Source organism: Meleagris gallopavo, chromosome 1 (assembly GCF_905368555.1).
Source record: "Meleagris gallopavo chromosome 1, MGAL_WU_HG_1.1, whole genome shotgun sequence".
In the NCBI taxonomy this organism is placed as follows: domain Eukaryota; kingdom Metazoa; phylum Chordata; class Aves; order Galliformes; family Phasianidae; genus Meleagris; species Meleagris gallopavo.
In genome coordinates this window covers 166,928,431-166,952,767 of record NC_139404.1, presented here as the reverse complement: position 1 = coordinate 166,952,767, position 24,337 = coordinate 166,928,431, and the positions used below count along the sequence as shown (strand labels likewise).

General features: G+C 46.7%; 2 protein-coding genes across 4 annotated transcripts in view; one reads left to right on the top strand and one right to left on the bottom strand.

Annotated features, from left to right (window-relative positions):
* Positions 1-4,458, top strand: part of CAB39L (calcium binding protein 39 like) — a 48,202-nt gene extending 43,744 nt beyond the window's left edge. For all 3 annotated transcript variants that reach the window (XM_085215874.1, XM_085215875.1, XM_085215873.1), the window contains one exon: positions 2,942-4,458. In XM_085215874.1, coding sequence (XP_085072000.1) covers positions 2,942-3,121 — 180 coding nt within the window. In that variant the 3' untranslated portion in view covers positions 3,122-4,458. The remainder of the gene's footprint in view (positions 1-2,941) is intronic.
* Positions 4,459-5,628: 1,170 nt separating this feature from the next.
* CDADC1 (cytidine and dCMP deaminase domain containing 1) lies at positions 5,629-22,583 on the bottom strand. Its single transcript, XM_085215871.1, has 9 exons — positions 22,418-22,583; positions 16,449-16,543; positions 14,500-14,677; positions 13,109-13,687; positions 12,600-12,649; positions 11,855-12,030; positions 11,116-11,305; positions 10,040-10,100; positions 5,629-8,214 (listed from the first exon to the last, which is right to left on the bottom strand). The coding sequence occupies exons 1-9, from the start codon at positions 22,521-22,523 to the stop codon at positions 8,141-8,143; spliced, it is 1,509 nt and encodes a 502-aa protein (XP_085071997.1). The 5' UTR covers positions 22,524-22,583; the 3' UTR covers positions 5,629-8,140.
* Positions 22,584-24,337: the final 1,754 nt, after the last annotated feature.

The following is a 24,337-nucleotide window of genomic DNA, read 5'->3' as shown; positions in this document are numbered from 1 at the left end:
AGGATGTGACATCCTCTATTAAACTAAGTTCTTATTGACTTTGGTAATGCCCATTGTAGAACAAGTTTGAAATGCTGGTTTACCACTGAAATCTCTAACTTCTATCTGATGGTCACAGAGTGGGAATTGAACTCCAGAATGAGAAACTTGCAGCAGCATCCTGTTGGGTTGTTTTCCTCACCCTTGCCTGCAGGTTTGTGCATTGCTTTCCTCAAAGGAAGCTGTCCAGGTGCCGTGGGGCTTCTGCCAGCCCAGGTGCTGGATGTTTCTGGCCTCCATCAGTGTGGATGGGGTATGGGGCTGCTGTTGCTGAGCCAGAGCTGAGCATTCATACCATGGGACCTCCGGCACAGCGTGGATAAAAGCCAAATGCATTCAGATTTACATATCCAGCCTCTTTATTTCTCAAGCTGTGGGAAAACAACAGATCAATAGCAGAATATCAACATGCTTTGCAAGGGAAGGAATATTGCATTCATAGAATCACAGAATCATTAAGGTTGGGAAAGACGTCTAAGAACATCTCATTGAGCCGTCAGTCCATCCCACCATTCCCACTAAACACGTCCCTCAGTGCCACATCCGCACAGTTCTTGAACACCTCCAGGGACAGGGACTCCACCACCTCCCTGCGCAGGTGGCCACTGCATTACCACTCCTTCAGAGAAGAAATGTTTCCTAATCTCCAACCTGAACTTCCCCAGCTGTTGCAGGCAGCAGTGTGCTGTTGACAGTCTGTCAGGTGTGGGGTAGCTGAGAAGCAAATGCCCAGGGGCTGGCAGAATCATAGAATCATAGAGCTGCAAGTTTGGAAAGGACCTGCAAGTTCATCTAGTCCAACCATCCTCCCATCACCACTGCTACCACAAGCACTAAACCATATCTCACAGCTCCTCATCCAGACGCCTCTTGAACACTGCCAGGGACGGCGACTCCACCACCTCCCTGGGCAACCATTCCAGTGCCTGACCACTCTGAGAGAAAAAGTTCTTCCTTATGTCTAATCTAAACCTCCTCTGGCACAACTTGCAGCCATTTCCTCGGGTCCTGTTTGTTGCCTGGGAGAGGCCATCTCTCCTCATCACAACCTCCCTTCAGGCAGTTGTAGAGTGCACTGAGGTCTTCCCCTGAGCCTCCTCTTCTCCAGACTGAACAATCCCAGCTCCTTCAGCTGCTTCTTATAAGACTTGTGCTCCAGACCCCTCACCAGTTTCGTTTCCCTTCTCTGGACACGTTCCAGGGCTCCAATGTCTTTCTTGTAGTGAGGGGCCCAAAACTGAACACAGTACTCGAGGGGCAGCCTCACCAGTGCTGAGTACAGAGGGATGATTACCTCCCTGCTCCTGCTGGCCACACTATTTCTAATGCAGGCCAGAATGCCATTGGTTCTCTTGGACACAGAAGTGTCCCTGGCCAGATGTTGCTTTGTGAAGGACTGGAGCACCATGCAGGACAGCTGTTACTGTGGGGTGGCTGCCCCGAAGGGATCCCTGGGAGTCCTGGCTGTGGGTGCTGTTGTTGGGAAGCTGGATGTGGCATAAAGCTGTAAATATCCCTGTTCATTGCAGAGAGACACAGGCTGGCCATGCGTGGGTCACTGTGTGCATTGCACCTCATGTAACACAACTGCATGCAGGCAACTACTCCCACATGGCAGGACATAGCTCAGGTCTGCATGTGGGCAAAAAGGCAGGAGAGGAAACCTGCAGGAGCCACGTGCTGGGCTGAGCAATGGTGCCGCCTGCACTGGTCCAGACAAAATGCCATTCTGTGCTGTCAGCAGATGTTTGTTTTTATTCTGGTTTGAACAGGCTCAAAGGGTAACTGTCTGTTTTCCAGTTCTGTCCATCCTTAATTTCTTCTCGTTGGGTAGCAAATAGTTCAAGTTATTTGTGTCGTTGCACAAGTGCTCAGCACTGTTTTGTTGACTAGCCATGGCAACCTCAGCACCAGCCCACATGGGAGCTCCTCCAGGGCTCTGGCTGAGCCCCCATCTCCTTGGCCTCCTTGGTCCTGGCACTGCTGGCCTTGAGTTCCCGTTGTCAGTGTGCTGGAGAAAATGCAAAAGCATCAGTGCAGGGATGATGTTCAGAGTTATGGGTTTTACAAGAGGGAAAATGAGAGAGCAGCTCAGCTAAGCCTTAGCAAGTGATTATTTGACGAGAGCAGTATGCCCACAGTGCTGGTGAGTGTCTGGGTGTCCTGTCACAGAGCCATCGAGTAGTCTGGGTTGGAAGGGACCTCAAAGTCCCAACCCCCTGCCATGGGCAGTGCCAGCCAGCAGCTCAGGCTGCCCAGGGCCTCATCCAGCCTGGCCTTGAGTGCCTCCAGGGTTCGGGCACCAACAGCTTCTCTGGGCAGCTGTGCCAGGGCCTCTGAGTGAAGAATTTCCCCCTGAGGATGGTCCGCCTCTCTGCTTGGCCCTGCTGAGGGCAGACCAAAGCCCTCAGCACTGCTCCGCCTGCTGTAAATTTCCACGCTGCTGGGATCGCATTAGGCCAGGGGAAGCAGAGCCTCTGACGCGTCTTCCAAACCAAAACAAAGCTGGCAAGGCTAATTTTAGGCCTGGGTTAGTATGGAAAGGATATCAAAGCTGACACGGAGCTTTTCCATTCAACTTACAATTAACAAATGTCTTAAGACTTGCATGTGGGGGAGGCTGAGGAAGGACAGCCCGCTCTCAACAGCTGGGTTTGCAATCAAGCTCTTTATCAACAAAGAATAAAATGGAGGGGAAATGACACCACACGCAGGCACAGCTTTGCTCCAGGTTGCATTGAACCAACACATCTGTAGCTCTGTGCCCTAGGACAAGGTGTGCGCAGTGCTGCTCTGCCAGCCTGCATGGCTGGGGAGCTGTGGCTGGGGAAGCGCTGTGACTGACGGCTCCTCTCCCCTCTCCCTCTTCTCTCCCTGCCGTTCCTGCTTTGTGTGCATGCAGGTTTTTGTGGCCAGTCCAAACAAAACGCAGCCCATCGTGGAGATCCTGTTGAAAAACCAACCCAAACTCATCGAGTTTCTGAGCAATTTCCAGAAAGAGAGGACGGATGATGAGCAGTTCACTGATGAGAAGAACTACCTGATCAAGCAAATCCGAGACTTGAAGAAGCCGACGGCATAAAGAACTCCACTCCTTTTCCACTGTAGGCATTAATCTCATTTGTTAAGTTCCTCATTGTCCCTTAAACACCACAATAGTGCTTGAAAAGGCACGGCAAGTGCCTGGGTTTTTTATTTTGTCTTTGTTCCTAGATGTCAAGAGTATAGGGGTTTTACATGAAAACTAAAAGAAAAAACAACCTAGAATAATATATTATTTTTAATCAAGACTAGAATTATTTATGTCAGTTTAGAATCCCTCCGAACTAGCCGCCCCTCTGCCAGATTTCCATTTGTGCTCAAGGAGGACAAGGACAAACCTCCTAGCTTATCTCTGTGGGCAGGCTCGCGTGTTGGGGAGCGCACGAGGAGCTCCTGTGTGCCGATGCTTTCCCTCTGCACCCATAGCTGTGACTTTGTTTGAGTGCTGCACACACACACGACTGTGAAAGAGTATTTGTCTCTGGAGTTAGCTGCAGTTACAGATTCTGTTTTTTTTAGCCAAAACAGTCACGTTTCTCCTTTGCTTTTGTGTTCTCGTCTCTAAGCTTTCTTTAACCCTAGATCAGAGGTTTTCCGTTCAGTCTGTGCTGGGGAGGTGGACGAAGGCACCTGGCTGGGCAGAATCAAGCACTGCAGGGTGCCCAATTAGAGGAAGGTGAGAGCACCTCTCTTGGTGAGATGTGGCCTCAGTGTGAGCTGGTTTGTGGCCCCGGGGCTGCTGGGAGCTGCTCTCAAAGTTGAGAGCGTCGGTTGGGTGCTCACGTTGAGGCCTTGGAGCATCCCAAAGGCTGCTGCTTACCTGGTGTTTTCTATCCCTGGTCATTCACGTGTGGATTCAGGTTCCACAAGGGCAATCATTGCACTGCTCACATTCGAAGTTGAATAAGCTCTGTGATCCAAACAGTGTTTCCTGGGTGTGTTGGGACAGTGTGGGGTCTTTTTTCAGTGGGATTGAAGGTGTTCTCTGGAGCTTCATCGGGATGTGGAGTTTGAGAGCAAGGAGTGGAAATGTCTTGAGTTCTTGCCAGCTGAAGTCCTGAGTTGTCCTGTTTGTTGTAAGGCTGTTTTGCAGCCAAAGCTGGCCCTAATGCTTCAGATAGAAAGGCCAACTGAATTGTGAAATTGGAGCAAGGCTTTTTCCTTCATAAAACTGTTGTATATTGGGGTGACTGATACTTTTATTTATGTGCTATAGAAAAGGGATGAAACTGAACAGATTGTGGAGTCATGGGCTTGTATTGGGTTGGTTTTTTTTTTTTTCAGATGTCAGATATGTCACAAAAAAAGCACATCTTAGTTGCCTGGAATTTAAAAAGAAAATATTTACAAGCTATTAAAGGCATGATTACCAAGTAAGCCATATCTCTATGACCGTTGTCTTTTTTTTTCCCCCTCTTGCCCTGTGGGAGAGCCAAGCTGTGTGGTGCCACATTCTTTCTGCCCTTCTCCTGGCACCTCAGGCTGTGGTCTGTCTGCAGCACGAGGAGAGGTGATACCCACTGCCAGTGTTGGTGTGAGCAGAACATGCCCAGCAGCCATCCTCTGCCCACTGTGATGGTGGCCATCCAACCACAGCAGTAGGGGCTGGTGGGAAGTCTGTGCGTGTGGGAAAAGAGGAAGAAAGGGTTGGTCTTACACTGAAAGGACTTCTTGGGTTCTTTGCAGTTTGTTGCACAAGGAACTTCTCCTGACGCCAGATATTGCCAACACACCTCTTAGCTGGGTCAGCTCCAAGCTCAACTTGCATAGCTCTTTGAAAGAAGCAAAACAAAGGGTGAATGAGACGTCAAGCGCCGTGCTGCTGTTTCACAGCAGGTGAGGGCACGCCCCTACTTAAATAAAGACGGGGTCTTCGAGCTGAAGATGGAATTTGCTGTTTCCATCGGTCCAACAGCTCCGCATTTCCCCGAGATCGGCACCTGGGGGAGCTGTGGCTGCAGGACTGAGCTCAGTGCTGGGAGGGGAGCGGGAGGTAGCGAGGGCTGCAGCCTCTCCGCTCCACTGCCCACCCCGCAGCCGTGCCAGGAGTCAGGAGGGAGCATCCCTGACTTCAAGCTGTCAGCTGTGTGAATGCTGCAACAGGAGAACGGGTGGGAGCTGCCAGCGGAGTGGCAGTTCCAAGGGAAGCTGCAGTGTGCTACCACCTCCTGTAAGAGAGCAGAACTGCAACACGCAGAGCAGCGCATTCTGCCCCGGGTCTGAAAATGCTCTGTCCAGGTGGCCGACCGTGCCACGTATGTGGGCTGCAGAACTGGCACTGCGCAGCCTGGGAAGCAGAAGGAGCCCAAGGACGATCAGTGCAGTGTTTGACAACAGCTCTCTGCAGTTCCCTTGCTGTGCAGAACAGTCAGCTCCACATATGTGACACGGTGACCACCTTCATTAGTGACACAACCACCTGCATCTGTTAGAAATCGACCAAAAGCATCTGCCTGCTTTGCCTTTCCAGTCTCCAGGCGATGTCGCTTACCGGATCCAGGCAATGAAAGCCAAACGTTGTATCTGAAGCTCAACAATACACTTCAGTACTTACTGCCAGAATCATTTATTAGCAGAAAACATCTTTTGCTGTAAGGCAAACAATTAGCAGAGAATTTCTGTAATTCTTGGTCAAGAGGCCAAACTGTTAGCAGCAGCTCATAACTGCAATTGAAAAGGCTGCTCTGAGATGAACCAAAGAGACCCAAAATGCGTACACAAATTTCATATGTATATAGAAAATATATAGCTTGTATATTTCTTAACTTTAAATACATTTTTCTTTTGATGTAAGAAACACACACCCTACAGTTCATTTGCAGAAGCACAACAGGAGATGCCCGACCTCGCATGCCTCCCCTGGGCGAGCAGATGAGGTGCACAGCAGTGCCTGCACAGTCTGTGGGTCAAGAGAAACCCCCGCTCACCTTCTTCCTATTCTGCAATCCCAGCAGGAAACAAAGCAGAGTTACACAGATCATCAGAGCCTATGGATATTTGTGAACCTCTGGAGGAATCTGTCCAAAGACAGTGTGACAGCAGGTCAGACTTGCAAGCCTTCAGCCTTAAAAGCAATTCTAAGTTTCACAGAAAGTTTTGTACAAAAATCCCTTTTAAAAAACCAATAAAAACTGAAGGTAAAATTGTAACTCCTCATGAAGGTTACCAGCAGCATCCACTGCAGTGCAGTTATTTAACATGTGTGAGATTTGATGCGTACATCGCGATTTGCCTCTCCCTGTACCCAGGCCACCCACCACCTTTCAGGGACTTTTCCATCTGAGCCGTTCCCATAAAGACACAGACTTATCCTGCTCTGACACCAGCTGACTGATGAGGATAAAACCTCAAGAAGCCTTAAATCTGCACTTATTTTCTTCCCTGCTTCTACCTCAAGCAGGAGAACACTGCCGATGGATGATGGAAACATGAAGGTGTCAGGGTATGGGGATGTTTTAATCTAGGCGGTGTTCTTCTAATCTGTAGAAAAAGCCAAGAGTAATCACTCTTACACAGGATGCTTACAAGAAATGGAAGGAAAACGGTATGACAAAGTAAAATACTTGATTTAAAACAGATTATAGTGACAGTTTCGCTTATGAAGCACCAATATCCAACTTTAAACTCGAGTGGAAGTTAAAAGCCATGGAACTTGACAAGAGGAAGAAAATCAGTTTTGGAGGGTTGCATGACATCCAGAACAGGAACATCCTCCCCAGGCCCAAGCTGGACTCTCTGTCTGACAGAGGCACAGACCTCCTGCAAGCTGGACCTACTGGTCCAGGATCTCAGGCCCTGTGCTCTGGACCACAAGAGCTGGTGGCAGTTCAGTCAGAGAAGCAGCAGATCAGATACTTCCTCATGAGCTACTGTGCAAATTTTTGAGGTGTGATGCAAAAAGTGGATTTCACCATCCTTCCCTTGGTTGACAAACAGCGTCATATTTTCATCCTGCTCCTGGGAAAGGACAGCAGTGGTGGTGGATCAGCCACTCGCCTGGCAACATTTCTGCTGCTGACTGCAAACACCTCTCACCTCTCGCCCAAGGCTGTCTTCAGTTTCACTAAACTGAGAGAAAGCCTTCACCCAGCTTCAGTAAGAGCAAATTCTCACGATGGTAAGAGGATACAAGCATTCCGCAGTTCTGATATGAAGTTATCTGATGAGCCGTAAGGAATCTCAGCTCCTTGCTGCAGTTCTGAGCATCAAGAACCTACCTTAAATTGCAGGACCAGACTGCGTGAGAACAGTCTCCCTGCAATTAATGCTATGTTAACACTGCTTTGCATGCTGTCCCATCACAGCTTTGCTATCCAAAGCCTGCAAGGAACAAACTGAAACCAAGCAGAATCTTAGGACACAATTCTCCTTGCAGGGTTTCCAGGATGGAAGTAAAGGTCTAAATTAATTCAGATGGGATGTGCTTGAGGAAGCACAGAGAACACACCACAGCGATGCAAGTACCACAGAAGAAAACAGCTGTGCTGCTGTGGTACTTGGAAGAAGTTATATATGAGAGACAAACAATTTCCAAATCACTTCTCTAACAACCATTATGTGCCAGTGGCAGTGTCCATTATACAAACAGACTGAGAAGCAAAAGCCACTTTGAGGAACTGGGCTAGTTACAAGTGATGACTTATCTACTGTTTTCTTGGAGATTCCTTTGAGTACTCTACTTGAACCACAGCTTATTTCTGCATTCTGCTAACCCAGAACTTAGAAATTCATTCCCTCAATCCCTATACCAAGCAAAGAGATAACATTTTATTATTCCTCTGATCTACCAGCAACAAATTTCTGCATTTGTTCTTATGCATTAAGAATTATTTGCCACCCAATTACTTTCATAGAAAATACAAGCAGCATTTTTTCCCCAGGAACTTCTAAATTAAAAAGACCTTCAAGTAATTCTGTAAAACATTCAAGGCATCATAAATAAGGTTATTCTAAAAATCACTTTCCAAACAATAAATAAAATCCTTCGTTATTTGAAAGTGCAAACAGGCTGCATTATAAAAAGTATAGAGCAAGAATGCAGGAGTGCTTAAGTGATTATTCAGTAGTGACCAAGACACAGTTTCTTGTTCTGGTGCTGCTGGTCATCTACTGATTTTGTCTTCTGAACTCCATCTAGACAAAAAACAAAAGTGAAATGTTAATGCAAGAGGAAGCATAGTCTAAATACTCAACGCATACAAGCACAGGGAGTAACACTGGGTGGGGGTGGGAGAGATTGTCTTCCTTCCCATGAAGGGATCACACAATAGTCATTGCAAGAGGAAGGTATTGCAGAAAGAGAGCAAATTAGAACAGTTCAGTGTTGAGAAGGGAAGCATGCCATCCCTGAAGAAACACTGTTAGAGAAATTAACCATTAAAAAGGTGTCAGACAAAAGGTACCACAGGGTGAATCTTTCTTCAGCTGAAACCCATTAGGACACAGAGGGACAAACACACCCCGACATTATGCACTGATTACTAAACACCACCCTGAAGTCTTCCCTCTTTCTTTCTTCCCACGACCTGTAAGGAAAATGCTGGGAAGAGACTTCTCCACAGCTCTCTACCTGTTAGGAATTAGCTGGAATTAGCTATTCACGTGCTACAAAAACACCTGCTCTTAGCACAATACTCATAGCTTGGAGCTACTGCCAGCTCTCCGCCTTTTCTGCTTGAAGCACAGAAATTATTTAACTTACTTTTCCAATGGTTTTCACCCAGGCTGAGAAACATTTTAAGGACTGGTGGCTGACAGTACCATGGCTGCCCCAAAAGTAATGCCTCCTAACTTGCTACGCTGGCCCACCATGTCAGAAGTGAATGTTGGAGGTGTGGCAGTAAAGGATGAACTTTCCCACCAATATCCCATTACATTTTGTTGCTGTGTGACAGATGGCTGCAGCGGGGCACTCTGACAAAATGCATCTCACGTGGAAGATGAAGCAAAGGTGTGTCACTGAATCTCTCCATGCAGAAAAGACTGCACCCACTGACATTCACTGACATTTGCTGAATGTTCGAGATGCAGCCCTCAGCACATAAAGTGATGTATGCTGCCTTTTGGGATAGGAAAGTGGTGATCCTTCTGGATTTCCTGGAGCTCAGAAAAACCATGACACTGTAACTGCTACATTGTGACGCTGACTAAGTTCAGCTTGAACTTCCAGAGAAGAAGATGAGTTTTCTTTTGCAACGCAGTTTGAAGACTGCAGAGCAAACTGCCAACCTTGGCTGGATTGTCCTACTACACCCTCTGTGTAGTCCAGATTAGACACATGCTGACTTCTATCTGTTGATGAAAGACAGGCTGCACAGGCAACATTTTCCTAGCAATGGTGCCATCATAGCAGCTGTGAAATAGAGGTCACCTCTGCTGGTACAGATTTTTTACAAGCACAGCATGCAAGCTCTTGTTCATTGCTGATGAAAATACATAGCTAATCATGGTGACTGTGTTGAAAAACAGTGTTTTGCAGATGAGAATTTCCTTTATCAAAGTGTTATTGGGCTCTTATATCTATTGTAGTTTCCATGGAAATAAATAGGAGGCATTACTTTCAGAGCAAAACAAAAATGTATGTATAAATGTTCACTGAAAAACACGGCTGTAGGTTCTTCATTTAAGTGACTCAGAGCCTAATTTCTTCTGAGAAGAATGGCACTCCAAGTCCCTTAAACTTTTTACAGAACACAACATAAAACATGGTAATGTAGTCTGAAATGATCTTAACAATAGCATTAGTAGATTTTGTAATGTGTGCAAGTGCCAAGCATTTGTTAAAACAAGCTTAGATTTTTTACTTACCATCAGTTCATCTATTCAAAAAGTTTAGAGAAGCATTCATAGAAAAATGTAACTAACTGAAATCAATCCCCAGAGGAATTCAGATTTGTGTAAAGCTTGATTTTACTTACAGATTTCAGTCATAAAACACAGTAATGAAAAAACCACTTACTTTCCCTCATTGTGGGATCATGGAATTCAACGGCATTAGGGTGGCATGGATTTAGTTGCCACTGGTAAAAGAAGAAAAAAAAGTTTATTTCATAAATCATAGAATCACAAGGTTGGAAAGGACCAACAAATTATCTAGTCCAACCATCCTCCCATCACCACTGCTACTACAAGCACTAAACCATATCTCACAGCTCCTCATCCAGACACCTCTTGAACACTGCCAGGGATGGCGACTTCACCACCTCCCTGGGCAGCCATTCCAGTGCCTGACCACTCTCTGAGAGAAAAAGTTCTTCCTTACGTCTAATCTAAACCTCCTCTGGCACAACTTGCAGCCATTTCCTCAGGTCCTGTTTGTTGCCTGGGAGAAGAGGCCATCTCTCCTCATCACGACCTCTCTTCAGGCAGTTATAGAGTGCACTGAGGTCTCCCCTGAGCCTCCTCTTCTCCAGACTGAACAATCCCTGCTCCCACAGCTGCTCCTCGTAAGATTTGTGCCCCAGACCCCTCACTTATTCCAGAAGACAGAAGAAAGAGCAAGGGGAGAAAGAAGTAACTTTCCATTGTTCACTGTGAGCTGAGAAAAGCAGGGCTCCCCCTCAAACACACACTTCCTTTGAGGATAAAAATCCCTTAGGGCTTGTGTGGCCGTTTATTCCCCTGAGATGAGGAAACAAGCCTGCCGAGACTAACAGGACTGCAGCTTGGTATGATGAGCACCCTGAGCACAGGTGCACTTGGCCACCTTCAAAACCCACCACAGCTCTTTGGAGAGCTGCCAGAAGGGCCTATGAAAGCACGCTGCCATCTCCCACTTCAGCGTGGTGAACCGCCGTGTCAACAAGCAGCCACAAGTCCGAGGGCAATCTGCAAGGAAATGACATCCCAGAAAACGGGCACCACCTGGCACATGGCATAGCACTCCTCCCCAGTGGTTCCAGAGCAACCTCTCAGTGCTGCTCACACTTGATTAAACAGCACGCTCCTGTATGCCAGCTCTGTGACTGCTCACTCCGCTCTCCCACTAATGCTACCCACGGGTTTTTGTACATAACACGTATTTTAGATACTTACAGTAAATTTGCTTACACCCTCCAGTTCACCAAACTTCATATATGAAATATCTGCTTTCTTTTTTCCAGCATCGACATCTCCTGCATAGATTTGCTTGATACCAGCCCCTTTGATTAAAGGGACACATTCATCACAAGGACATTTTGTCACAAATATCATGCTTCTCTCGTCCGGCTTTATTTCTCGACACCTACAAGCAGTCAGAAAACAGAATTTCAGAATTTACATCTTGATAGCTTTGAATGGTGACAACAGGAAGAAGCAAAGAAGTGTTGTGCTGTCTAGCACCTGCTCTCACAATCGGCTTATTCCTGCTTAAGTGCAGGAGCATACAAAAGCACCTGGTCTGGTTTTACTACCTGTGAATGAAACTGCCCTCCTACCTTTCCATACACATCACATATGGTGTCAGGAGCCTCGACAATTGCCACGCTTCCATATTTCAGGTTACAGCACGGTCCTACAGGAAGCAGAGGCAGTGGCTTATATTTGAGAGATGGCTGCCACACACTGGAGTGAATATCCTTTCAAAACCAAGTTCACTTAGATTTTGTCTGAAGAAACCCCACAGCTCACAGTGTCTGTGTACATCTACACTCTGCCCCATAAGTATAAACAAGACTGGGACTGCAAGCCACACTGCAAGCCACATCTCTTCACAGTGACATCATGCTTCTGTTGTAAAATTGTTTCTGAACTGTCATCTTTTTTTTTTCAGTGGTAAAAATCAACTCATTACCTGAATGTCAAGGCGTTCTGCTCAGCATGTATGATGTATCTGAACTTCCTGATTTCCCGATCTTTTTGTTTGTCATCCATGTGTGGAAAATCAGCATATTCAGATCCGACAGGAAAGGCATTGTAACCGCAGCCTACAAAATACATTGCTCCTGTTCCATCACAGCTTCTCTGCAACTGTAAACAAATTATGAAATTTTGAGATGTTTAAACTGAGTACTGAGTCAAAGCATTGTGCAATATATGCTTTCACATTTTGTTTAGTATGCAAGCATTGTAAGTTCACGCCAAGTTACAGCAGTTAGAAGAGAACTCAGCCAACTGCTGCGTATTTGCACAGTGCTGTTCCATGAAACCACGCAGGCAAACTGCAGCAACACAGACAACAGATCACACTGGGCTCTAAAGGCTTCCCTTTTTGCATACTGTTAGTGGGAACAAAAGGTGTAAAGGATTTGGTCACCTGGAATACTGACAACTAGGGAAGCAAGCAGATAGAGGCAGATACACCGTGGCACTTACTGAACTGATTTATATTTCCCCTTCATCTTGAGAGCATAAGCAGTGAAAAGTTAGGTACAAATAGTGAGAAGTACAGGGCTTTCTACAGCACTGCACACATGTACAAGTTTACACATGGGTTCAAATGTTTACCCACTATGCATATGCAAGTTAAAAGAAACACAAGCCCAAAGCAGATACAAGCATATACAAGGGCAAGAGAAGGCAACTTTCAAAATACTTACTGATTTTTCTTCTGCCCAAATAATAGCTCCGACTCCTGTTTTATGATCCTCTGAAACACATAAATTTTAGCAGTAAATAGCAAATAAGGTACTTCTAAATCATGTACATACTAACATATTATATCCTAGAGTAAGGTTGTTCTCTGGATAGGAGAAAGGAATGCAGGAAGATCAAGAGTTCAAAGTGTTGAGAGTCTACTGCAAAAGCTGGGGGTGCTTCAACAGCAAGGCCAGCCATTCTATGATTTTGCCAGGTCCATTTTTTGGCAGATGCTGAGAAGCAACCAATATGTATATATAAGAACACACATGCCAAGAACACATACAGACCAGCATGATGATCTGAGATTGCAAACCATCAAATCCTCGTATTTATTTCTTAATTGCTGCCATTCCTTAAATATATGGTAATGCTCAAATTAGGAAATTTAATAGAAGAAGCAAGACTGCAATCATCAGGAACTTACTCACACGAGATCCATTCCTATCCCCCTGCAGTAACAACTCACCTGTCCGGTAGGCGAGCAGCATGGCTTGCACCATACAGTGCCTTGCAATCTCTTGGGGCAAACCCTGATGGCATGTTTCATTTGCTGGCTGTGGTTCACTGCTGTAAAATCCAAAGCAACCAAAGACAGGGACGCTGGCAGCCACCGTGGCCAGGACCAAGACCAGATCTTTCATATTTTGCCTAAGATTGCTAAAGTACGGATTTTCACAGAGGTTCTCCAGTCCTATGGTCATCAATATTTGCTTGTGTGTTTCCTCATTTGAAATCAGGAATAAACTTTCATATTCTTTAATTCTTTCTTGTCTACACGCAGTATAAAAGTCAGTATTAAAGTCAGGCTGAGATTTTGCTATTTTTTTAATAAAATCAAGCTTGGTGGAAGTTTCTTCAATAAACTGCACCATATAGTACACCAAAGGCTGAAGCAACACACACACCCGAGCACGGCTGTTTGACTTCAGCCTTTCTACTGCTTTGGCATCAAGCTTTGCATCACTGGTCATCACAGGATTGGATGCCTCATTCTGCAAGCTGATTTCAGGATCTGCGGGCCAGTAAGAAATCCTGTTCACCCCAGCTGGAAGAGAAGATAATGCAGAAAAAGGAGCCATTGAAGTACAGTGGGACACAAACCTCAAAAGCAATACATTATTGCCTAACCCTGTTCTTAGTCTTTTAAGGCCCCACGTGCTGTATAAGGTATGGCTGGGCAATGAAAATGGCAGCCAGTATCAGGAGCCTACCTGATTCTACAACCAGATCATAAACCAAAACAGAAATTTCTTAAGTTCCAACATCTTTGTGGCAGCAGCATTTTGCATCTTACCTATAACAGATACATTGCCAATGCATAAAAAAGTCTGTGATAGTAGAAACTGTTGCTGAGATTCAAATCTAAAACTTACAGCAGAGCTGTATCAGCAGATCCTGTATCAGGAAGTGAATAATCTGTCTTCATCTCACTTGAAAAAAGGAAAACTTAAAGTACTTCCCTGTGATTTCTGCACCATCTTTATTCTGTGCCACTAATATGCAATGAGAGGACAAGCTAAAAATGTAGTAATCAGGACCTGGTCATCAGGCTTAGGGTTGTTCTGGGAGAGTGCAATGGCTGTGTCAGAATCTCAGCACTGCATCCCACATGAGAGACAGGCAACACAAACAAGAGTTGCTGCATAAAGAAATAAGGTCTTATTAGCAAACCCTAATATCTTGATCATCAGCTTCAGGAAATGCACATTCAATACTGTGGAAAATAATAACAGTGCAGGCTTCCATAATCTGCCAATCAGCACCTACAGCTAGGATAATCAAAGAGAAAATGGGTGTTCTGACCCTACCAATGGCAAGTGTAACATTTATTCCCACTACACTACAATCAGCACTTACCATTTACAATCATTTTTAAGCAAGTTGAACATGGTTTTCTGGAAAAGTAAAGATCACAGTTTTTAAGTCTCGATCCATGTTTAATGAGTGCAATCTGACCAGCATGCAGGTCTGTACTGGAACAATGAAGACCAATAATTGTCATGTTTTTCACCACAACCAGACCGCTCTTCTTTACCTACAGAAAACAATGCATGATTATTAGCATTACGTCCATAGGGATGTTACAGCTTCTCCCTGGGTAACACTCATCTACCAAGAATGGAGTACATTCCTCCGCAGTACAAATTTTCCTATGGATCATTAAATAACCTCTGCTGTATTTCCACTAAGCAGTGGTGGTGCCTACACGTGGATCTTAATACCTGAGTGCTGCATCTCACACCAACACGTGTCACCAATTCCTGTTTTTTTCTGACCATAGCTTTACCCATTATAAAACTCAGGAGCTGCTCAGAAAATTCCATCAACTACAACTTAAAGCCTCTCTCAATCATTCAGCTACTGTAAATGCTGATGATTTCAATTTGTCTTAATCTTGATCATCCTGGGATCCAATAGGTCCTCTAGTTTTATTTCTGTTTTTTCAATTATAGAAATGAATTGTGGTTCTAAATAAGGAAAAAGCCTGCAAGTCATAGACAAGAGTTCTTACATCAGGATTCCCACATGTTGTGAGGAAACTAAATACTGTCTAGTTTGATCATAGAATCATAGAACAGCCTGTGTTGAAAAGGACCACAATGATCACCTTGTTTCAACCCCCTGCTATGTGCAGGGTCACCAACCACCAGACCAGGCTGCCCAGAGCCACATCCAGCCTGGCCTTGAATGCCTCCAGGGATGGGGCATCCACAACCTCCTTGGGCAACCTGTTCCAGTGTGTCACCACCCTCTGTGTGAAAAACTTCCTCCTACCATCTAACCTAAACCTCCCCGTCTCAGTTTAAAACCATTCCCCCTTGTCCTATCACTGTCCACCCTCCTAAGCAGCTGTTCCCTCTCCCACTGATGATGCAGACCTTATTATGCAATCCAGCTGTAACCCAAACACCTGTCTGTAAATTATACAATTTCACTGTGGTTACAGAGATAAGGCTGTACCAAAGCCCCACATATAACCCACATGCCTTTCCAAACTGAATCACTAAATTTCAAGCTATATTTGAAGTCTCTATAGTGATCATCTACCCCTCTTTCACAAACACAGCCATCAGTCTGGGACATGCAGTACAACACTCTGAAAACTACTTGTCACTCATTATCCTATCTTTTCTTGTCCTGGTTGATATATGTGCAACGTGTCTCAGCGCATGGGTCTGCCGTGCACAAAGAAGTCATCATTTTAAAGAGGATAAATGACTACAAACAGAGACTCCCTGTTCCAGGACACTCTGCAAATACCCCTGTACTTTGACGTATAACTGGCAGCTATACAGAAGACTCATTCTGGAGGATTTCTTTTCATTGTCACTAAAGTAGTTGCCTACAAGCTCCTGATCAAGAAACGTTTTGAGTAGTTCTGTGCACATTCACTGCATAAGAAAACTTCTCTACAACCACTAACACTGTCATCGTAAGGATTTTCTCTACATCATCAGTCATGCTGATCTTAATGATACACCCAGTGGGTACTAAGAAATGCACAGTATGTACCGTATCTCCATTGTTATGCTTTTCAAAATACCCACCAGCATTTTTACTGTTTGCTTCATCTGTTGGGGTTATGTCTTGCCCTTCAAGTTTTTTCACAGACAGCAGTTTGTGTAACTGTTCTGCTGTTTTTCTCTCACCACATTTTCTTCTACCTCTAAGTAAACTCGAAAAAAACCTGTCAGCTTTTTCTTTTCTTTTTCTCTGGACTATCTACTCTGTACAGAGTAGTTAGGTGACAAAGCTGTTAGCATCTGTTCAGAAAGACCAATTAACAGTAAGCTCTGCCATTTTACCTGTGATTTCTTCTGTTGTTCAGGAGAAGGAAAGAGCTCCATCCAGAGACTGAACAAAGTAAAAAGATTGACCTTAGAAAGCCTGGGTATTTGGCCTGCCATTAGAAGAAAAAAGAAATAGTTATTAAAAAGTATTTACAAAGAAAATGACATTGTTTTAATAACTAAGACATATCCTAGTTATGGGGGTGCCACAGAGTAGATGCTAGCAACCCTTCCAAAGTGGCACACCAGATTCCATGTTTCTTTCCTAGGTTAGGGGATAAACTTGCTAGGGAGAACACAACCAGAGCTAGAGGCAAGGTCACAGAATCACAGAATAGCTTGGGTTGGAAGGGACTTCAAGGATCACCAAGGTCCAACTCCCTTGCCACAGGTAGGGCTGCCAGCCACTAGACTGATCAAGTAGCAGATCGGACCACCAAGACGTGGCTACCTTTACCTTTATGTTACCAGATCCTATTTCTATCAGAAACATCCAGGCTTCCAGAAAGGAAAAACAAAACTGGCACAATTTCTATGTTTTACAAGGTGTTTTACTTTTCATTAGCTAAACACGTAACTTTCTGTTCTGTGAAATGATACAGAAGCATTATAATGCAGCTACCATCAGCTTTAATGCCTTAATATATACTTCTCCCAACATCAATCCCAACTGCCAGAGTTTTCTCACTGGCCTGTAGGTACAGAAAGGCTTTCCTCAGACACAAACAAAAGTTCTGAAGAACATTTTCCACTTGGGCTGCTGCAGAAACTATATTATCAACCTTTCTGCTACGATAGCAGCCAGACTGTGGCTCTGGGCAGCCTGGTCTGGTGGTCGGTGACCCTGCACATAAGCAGGGGGGTTGAAACTAAGATGATCATTGTGGTCCTTTTCAACCCAGGCCGTTCTGTGATTCTATGATTCTATGAAATTCCAAATTACATCTGGAAAGTAAGTCAAGCCAGAATGTTTGCAGCAAGATAATTCTACTCGAAGGTGGAAAGCAGATCCCACGTAACTTAAGTTCATGTCATCAAATGATTCCCAGATGCCGACAGAAATGTGAGACATATCTCATGACTCAGCTTCAGGCTCACCACATGGAGAGCTATCCCAGCACACATCATGGTCTTACACTGACACCCTCTGCATGACAGGACGTGCCACTGTGCAGTCTTGCAGTCACACCAGTTATGGAGAAACCTGTTTCTGAATTTGTACAGTCTGCTTAAATTTTGCTTAGGTTTTAAGAAAAAAAATTAAACCCATCACTGTGACTCAGTAACCAAAGGGGCAGCAAAGAACCACCATCAACCACCTTGTGCTGCTTTGAGTCTCATCTCAAAATTCAGATAGAATTCTATAAGGCCCAGCACTCAGCATTACCAAGTGTCCCACAACTGAAGAAGGAGCTGTCCTTACAGACTGGAAGGAGTTCCTTGAGAGCAGCTCTGCAGAGAAGGACCTGTGGGTCTTGATGGATGAAAAGCTTAACATGAACCAGCACTGTGCTCTTGCAGCTCGGAAAGCAAATGGTATCCTGGGCTCCATCAGGAGAGGGGTGGCCAGCAGGGACAGGGAGGTGATTGTCCCTCTCTACTCTGCTCTTGTGAGGACCCATCTGGAGTACTGTGTCCAAGTGTGGAGCCCCCAGTACAAGAAAGAGAGGGAGCTGTTGGAGAAGGCCCAGAGGAGGGCCACAAAGGTGACTGGGGGGCTGGAGCACCTCCCCTACAAAGACAGGCTGAGGGAGCTGGGCTTGTGCTGCCTGGAGAAAGGAAGGCTGCGGGGTGACCTCACTGCAGCTTTTCAGTACCTAAAGGGAGCCTACAGGAGGGGAGTCAACTCTTTGAAAGGATAGATAACTGCAGGACAAGGGGAAATGGTTTGAAGTTGAGGGAGGGAAGATTTAGGTTGGATGTCAGGGGGAAGTTCTTTACAGAGAGAGTGGTGAGGTGCTGGCACAGGCTGCCCAGAGAGGTTGTGGATGCCCCGTCCCTGGAGGTGTTCAAGGCCAGCTTGGATGGGGCCCTGGGCAGCCTGGTCTAGTATTAAATGGGGAGGCTGGTGGCCCTGCCCGTGGCAGGGGGTTGGAGATTCATGATCCTTGAGGTCCCTTTCAGCTCTGGCCATTCTGTGATTCTGTGAAGGAGCAAGCACTGCATTGCTCACTAATGCTTATGCCCTTCCAGATGTAAAGCAGTTGTGCCCCACATGACTGACAAGGGAGAAGGTTAGTCTAATGACAAAGCTGTGAACCCAAACATTTAGGACAGCAGTTAAACGCATGCAACCCATGACTGGAATACCATTTTCAGACTGTACCTCTGCAGCATTTTTCACACAGAGGGAAGAACAAAATGAGGGCTTTTGGAAAACAGCAATTGCCCTCTTAGCAGTACCACCTGATCCCACACTTGTTGGGCTGCACAGCTGGGGACAGGCCCTCACCACACACAAACACTATGAGGAGCCCATAGTGAGTCCATTAGACATGCTTGCTAGCAAGCAAGTAGCACATGTGAAGATTTGTCTTCTCTTGTACTAAAAGCAAACACTGAAAGTAATTCTGGCAGCCGTATTTAAATAAGTTGATTTTATTCTCTTAAATGGAGACACTGCACCCTCAGTAAACTAGATGACACCAAGATGAGAGGAAGTGTTGATGTGCCTGAGAGAAGGAAAGTCCTACAGAAGAATGAGAACAGGTTGGATCAATGGGCTGAGGCCAATTGTATAAGCTTCGATAAGACCAAGCACTCTTTGGTCACAACAACCCTGTGCAATGCTACAGGCTTGGGGCAGAGTGGCTGGAAAGCTGCACAGAGGAACAGTATCAGAAGGTGTCAGCTGACAGCTGGCTGAACATGAGCCAGCAATGCATAAGTGGCCAAGAAGGCCAACAGCATCCTGGCTGGTATCAGCAGTAGTGCAGTTAGCAGGAGCAGAGAGGTGACTGTCCCTCTGTATTCAGCACTGGTGAGGCTGCACCTCGAGTACTGTGTTCAGTTTTGGGCTTCTCACTACAAAGAAAGACATCGAGGCTCTGGAGTGTGTGCAGAGAAAGGCAATGAAGTTGTGAGGAGTGTGGAGCACAAATCTTATGGGGAGTGGCTGAAGGAACTGTTCAGTCTGGAGAAGAGGAGACTCAGGGGAGGCTGTGGTGAGGCAGGGGTTGGCCTTATCTCCCGGGTAACAATGATAGGACTAGACATAAGAGCCTGAAGTTGCACCAGAGGAAGCTCAGGTTGCATATTAGGAAACACTTCTTCTCAGGAGTGGTAATGTACCAGCACAGGCTGCCCAGAGAGGTGGTGCAGTCATCAGCCCTGCAGGTGTTAAGGACCGTGTGGATGTAGCACTGAGGGACTTGGTTAGTGGACATGGTGGGGTGGGCTGATGGCTGGACTGGATGATCTTAGCAGTCTTTTCCAACTTTAATGATTCTATGACATTCGAGTTCATCCGTGTTACAGCCCCATGTCACTCACTCACATTTACAATACCCAAATGACAAGCTAAAAAAACCAGCAAAATTTATTTCACCCCAAATGTCTACCATCATAATTTCTAAAATGGATTGCAATTCATCATAGACTCCAAATAGAATACGCCAGAAACAAATTGGAACTATTGGTTTATTGGATCTTATCTGAGTGCAAGATGTTGAACACGTGAAAAGCAAACAGAGAAATGTACAGACTCTGCTTCCTGTTGTGAATAGATATAGATTTATCATGAGAAGCAGGAGGATATTAAGATGAACAAGGAAAGAAGGAAGGTCACAGTTAGCATTTCCATGTATCTGCATCTTTATTCATTTGCTCTTTGCTAACAAGAGCAAAGCCAGGCATGCTCTTTTTCCGACGCATCAAAGCCTCCATTTCCCTATTAACATAGCCTGCCCATCCTCAAACACAAGGCACGATTTTCCTCCTGCAGGTCAAAGACCTCACTGCAGTGAGGGAGAGTTTGTTTATGGAGCGCAAGCTGTGAAGGGCAATGCTGAAGGCACCTCTGTGGGGCATGTCCATGAGATGTGGCTCAGAATGTAATTATGCCTGATTTGCAATGTGGGAATCCGTAGTTCAAAGTTTGAATGTCTCATAAGACCATATCATACAAAAACTAACACTGCTTTGAGTGTCGTTAAAGAAGAGATCAGTGACATCCTTATGACCTTAAAGCACCTGGAAAGGGAAAACAGAAGACATCTGCAGAGCAAAACTGCAGTGAGAGAGTGGGATTCTCATAGAGACAGCAGCACACAGCCCCCACCGCCTGCCAGGCCTCAGCCTAAAGCTGCACGTGAATCATAGAATCAGTAAGGCTGGAAAAGACCACTGCAATCATCCAGTCCAACTGCCAGCCCATTACCACCGTGCCCACTAACCACATCACTCAGTGCCACATCTACATTGTTCTTCAACACTTTCAGAGATGGGGAATTCACCACTTCCCTGGGCAGCCTGTTCCAATGTCTCACTGCTCCTTCTGAGAAGAAATTGTCCCTAATATCCTTCCTCAACCTCCCTGGCAAAGATTAAGGTCATTTGCTCTCATCCTATAGCTGTTACCTGGGAAAAGAAGCCAAGGTCTCAGGTCATTGTAGGGAATGATAGTGTCTCCCCTGAACCTCCTTCTCTCCAACTAAACAATCATAGAATGTCTTAGGTTGGAAGGGACCTTAAAGATCATTAAGCTCCAACCCTCCTGTCATAGGCAGGGCTGCCACCCAGCAGCTCAGGCTGCCCAGGGCCCCATCCAACCTGGCCTTTAACACCTCCAGGGATGGGGGATCCACAGCTTCTCTGGACAGCCTGTGCCAGGACCTCACCATCTGCGACCAAATAATTTTTTTCTGATATCTAACCTAAGTGTCCTGTCTTTTACTTTAAAGCCATTCCCCCTCATCCTATCACAATCAACCCGTGTAAACAGTCAGTCCCCCCTTCTGCTTATAAGCTCCTTTCAAGTACTGGAAGGCCACAATGAGGTCTCACTGGAGCCTTCCCTATGCTGAACAAGCCCAATTCCTTCAACATTTCCTCACAGGAGAGGTGCTCCAGCCCTGTGAGCTTCTTTATGCCCTCCTCTGGACCTGCTCCAACAGCTCTGCACCCCTCCTGTGTTGTGTGCCCCAGATCTGGATGCAGTACTGCAGATGGGGCCTCACAAGGGCAGAGCAGAGGGGGACAATCACCTCCTCCTCCCTGCTGCCACCCTTCTGTTGATGCAGCCTGGGATGCGGTTGGCCTTTTGGGCTGCAGGCACGCACTGCTGGCTCACATGCAGCCTTTCACCCACCAGGACCCCCACGTTGTTCTCTGCAGGGCTGCTCTCAATGAGTTCTCCCCCCAGTCTGTACTCCTATCTGGGACTGCCCCAGTCCAAGTGCAACACCTGCACTTGACCACTTCTCAAGCCTGTCCAAGTCCCTCTGGATGGCATCCCTTCTTTCTATTGTGTCAACCGCACCACCAGCTCGGTGTCACCAACAAACTTGCTGAGGGTGCACCGGATCCCACCGTCTGTGCCACTGATAAAGTGTTAAAGAGCACCAGTCCCAAGACAGACCTGCGTGTGACACCACTCACGACCGGCCTCCACCTGAACACAGAGCCATAGACAACGACCTTCTGGCTACGACCATCCAACCCCCTTTTAGCCACCGTACAGCCCAGCCAAACGATCCCATCTCCCTCCGCCGCTCCCCATCAGATCCGTGCTCCAGACCCCTCACAGCTCAGCCGCCCCTCTCCGGACACTCCGCAGGCACTCAGTGCCTTCCTGCAGGGATTTGCCTCACAGCAGCCCTCAGCGCCGTGCAGGAGCTGCCCAAACCCGTCCCGGCTCTCCGCTCCCTCAGCGCCCAGCCGCAGCCACCCTCAGGCCGCACGCTAAGGCCGGCCGTTAGCGGCCGCTCGCCCCTCGCAGCGCCCCGCCCCGGGGCGCCTCGCAGCGGACGCGTGGCGGCGCTCACCAGCCATGCTGTCGGTCTGCGTGCTCGCCGCGCTCACTCGCGGCCCCCTCGCCGCCGCCGTCGCCGCCGTCGCCGCCGCCTCCTCTTCCTCGTCCGCGCCGTGCATCGGTGCCGGTGCCCACAATTCGCCCCGCCCCCATAGCGCCGCCGCACCTCCCCTCAGGGCGGTGGAGCGGCGAGGGCGTCCCCATGGCAACCGGCGCTGACGAGCGGCTGCCTCGGCCAATGGGAAGCGGGGGGGGTGGAGGTGGGCGGGTCTTGCCTCTGGGAGGCGGGCAGGGGACTGAGGGGTGTCTGGGCGCTGGGGGGGGAGAGCGGGAGTGGAAACTTTGCAGTATATAGTCATAGAGCTGTTTGACTACGGATGGACCCCTAAAGGCCACCCGGTCCAACTCCCCTGCAGTGAACAGGGACACCTACAGTTCCATCGGGTGCTCAGAGCCCCATCCAGCCTGACCTTGGGTGCCTCCATGGATGGGGCATCCACCACCTCTCTGGGCAACCTGTGCCACTGCCTCATCACCCTTATAGTAAAAAACCCTTCCTTACAACCAGCCAAATCTCTCCTGTTCTAGTTTGAAACCATTTCCCCTTGTCCTACCACAGCAGACCCTGTTAAAGAGCCTGTCCCCTTCCTTCTAACAGCCCCTGTTACATACTGAAAGGCCACTCTCGAGTCTCCCTGGAACCTTCTCTTCTCCATGCTGAACAGCCCCAGCTCTCTCAGCCTGTCCTCATAACAGATGTGTTCCATCCCTTGGATCATTTTTGTGATCCTCCTCTGGATGCACTCCAGCAGCTCCATGTCCCTCCTGTACTGAGGACTCCAAATCTGGATGCAGTACTCCAGGTGAGGCCTCATAGCACAGAGCAGAAGGACAGGATCAGAGCTTGTTACTTGGGCTGTCCAAGGCCACAGAGAGAGAAAGGTTGGAAGAGAAAAAGAGTTTTGTGTGTTTAAACTATTGTCATGTTGTCTTGAGGGAATGGTTGAGAGCTTAGATGCCTACTGGATACCAAATACCTGGATTGGGCTGCTGAAAGATGAGCTGCTTCTACAGGGTTTGACTGCCTCTATTCATGATCTATCAGGCTAACAGAATAAACCCAGACTTCACATTTACTGTCTTTTCTTTTATGGGGAGAATGAATTGTAATTAACTGGATAATTCTTATTGATTCCAAAAGAGGCAATGTAATAACTTTGAGATTTGGTAACATAATGCAAGGGAGTTACTTCATTCCACAACTATATATCTTTATAAAGAAGCAATCGATGACCAATGGAAGAAATGTGAGTGCAGTCCTGAAAGCGGTTGAGGTATCAGTTAAAAGTACATGAAGTCTTATGATTCCAAAAGGGATGTGGACAGTCTGGAGCAAAGAAAATGAGAGACTCGCTTATACTGCAGTGTCCCCTAATTAGCTTACTGCTTGTTTTTTCTGTTTTTTCCTCATCAAGAGACTATTTTTCTGGAGAAAAGCATGTGGGGTTCAAGGGCAGATGGTTTTTGACTCTGCGGTAGAGCAGAAGCAAGAAGCCAAAGACTGACATACCACTTCATGCCTATGCAAAAATAACTGCCACATCATTTCTTCCCATTGAGGAACAGCTGGGAAACGTGTTTGGATTGTGTTGACACTCTAAACAACTGTGCTTAGCTGGAAAACAATTTTGGCTCCCTCATTTATTGGCCAAGAATACAGTTTCAAGATCAGGAGCTTTTTCCCTAGCAGATCGCCACTGCCTACCTGGCTGGGTCAGTCAGGCGCAAAAGGGTTCCCTGGAACTCCTTGGCTGTATCTGCTGTTCAAAAGATCCCTGTCCTGGTGGAGGCCAGTCATAAGTGCTGTCCCACATAGGTCGTCCTGGGACTGGTACTCTTTAAATTCTTTATCAGTGATGTAGACAATAGGATC

Excerpts from the sequence above, each read along its gene's own strand:
- CDADC1 (XM_085215871.1), bottom strand. The coding sequence starts at position 22,523 with ATGCACGGCGCGGACGAGGAAGAGGAGGCGGCGGCGACGGCGGCGACG. Across the intron at positions 12,031-12,599 it reads TTTGGGCAGAAGAAAAATCA|TTGCAGAGAAGCTGTGATGG; the intron begins GTAAGTATTTTG and ends ATTTGTTTACAG. Across the intron at positions 8,215-10,039 it reads TGATCCCACAATGAGGGAAA|ATGGAGTTCAGAAGACAAAA; the intron begins GTAAGTGGTTTT and ends TTTTTTGTCTAG.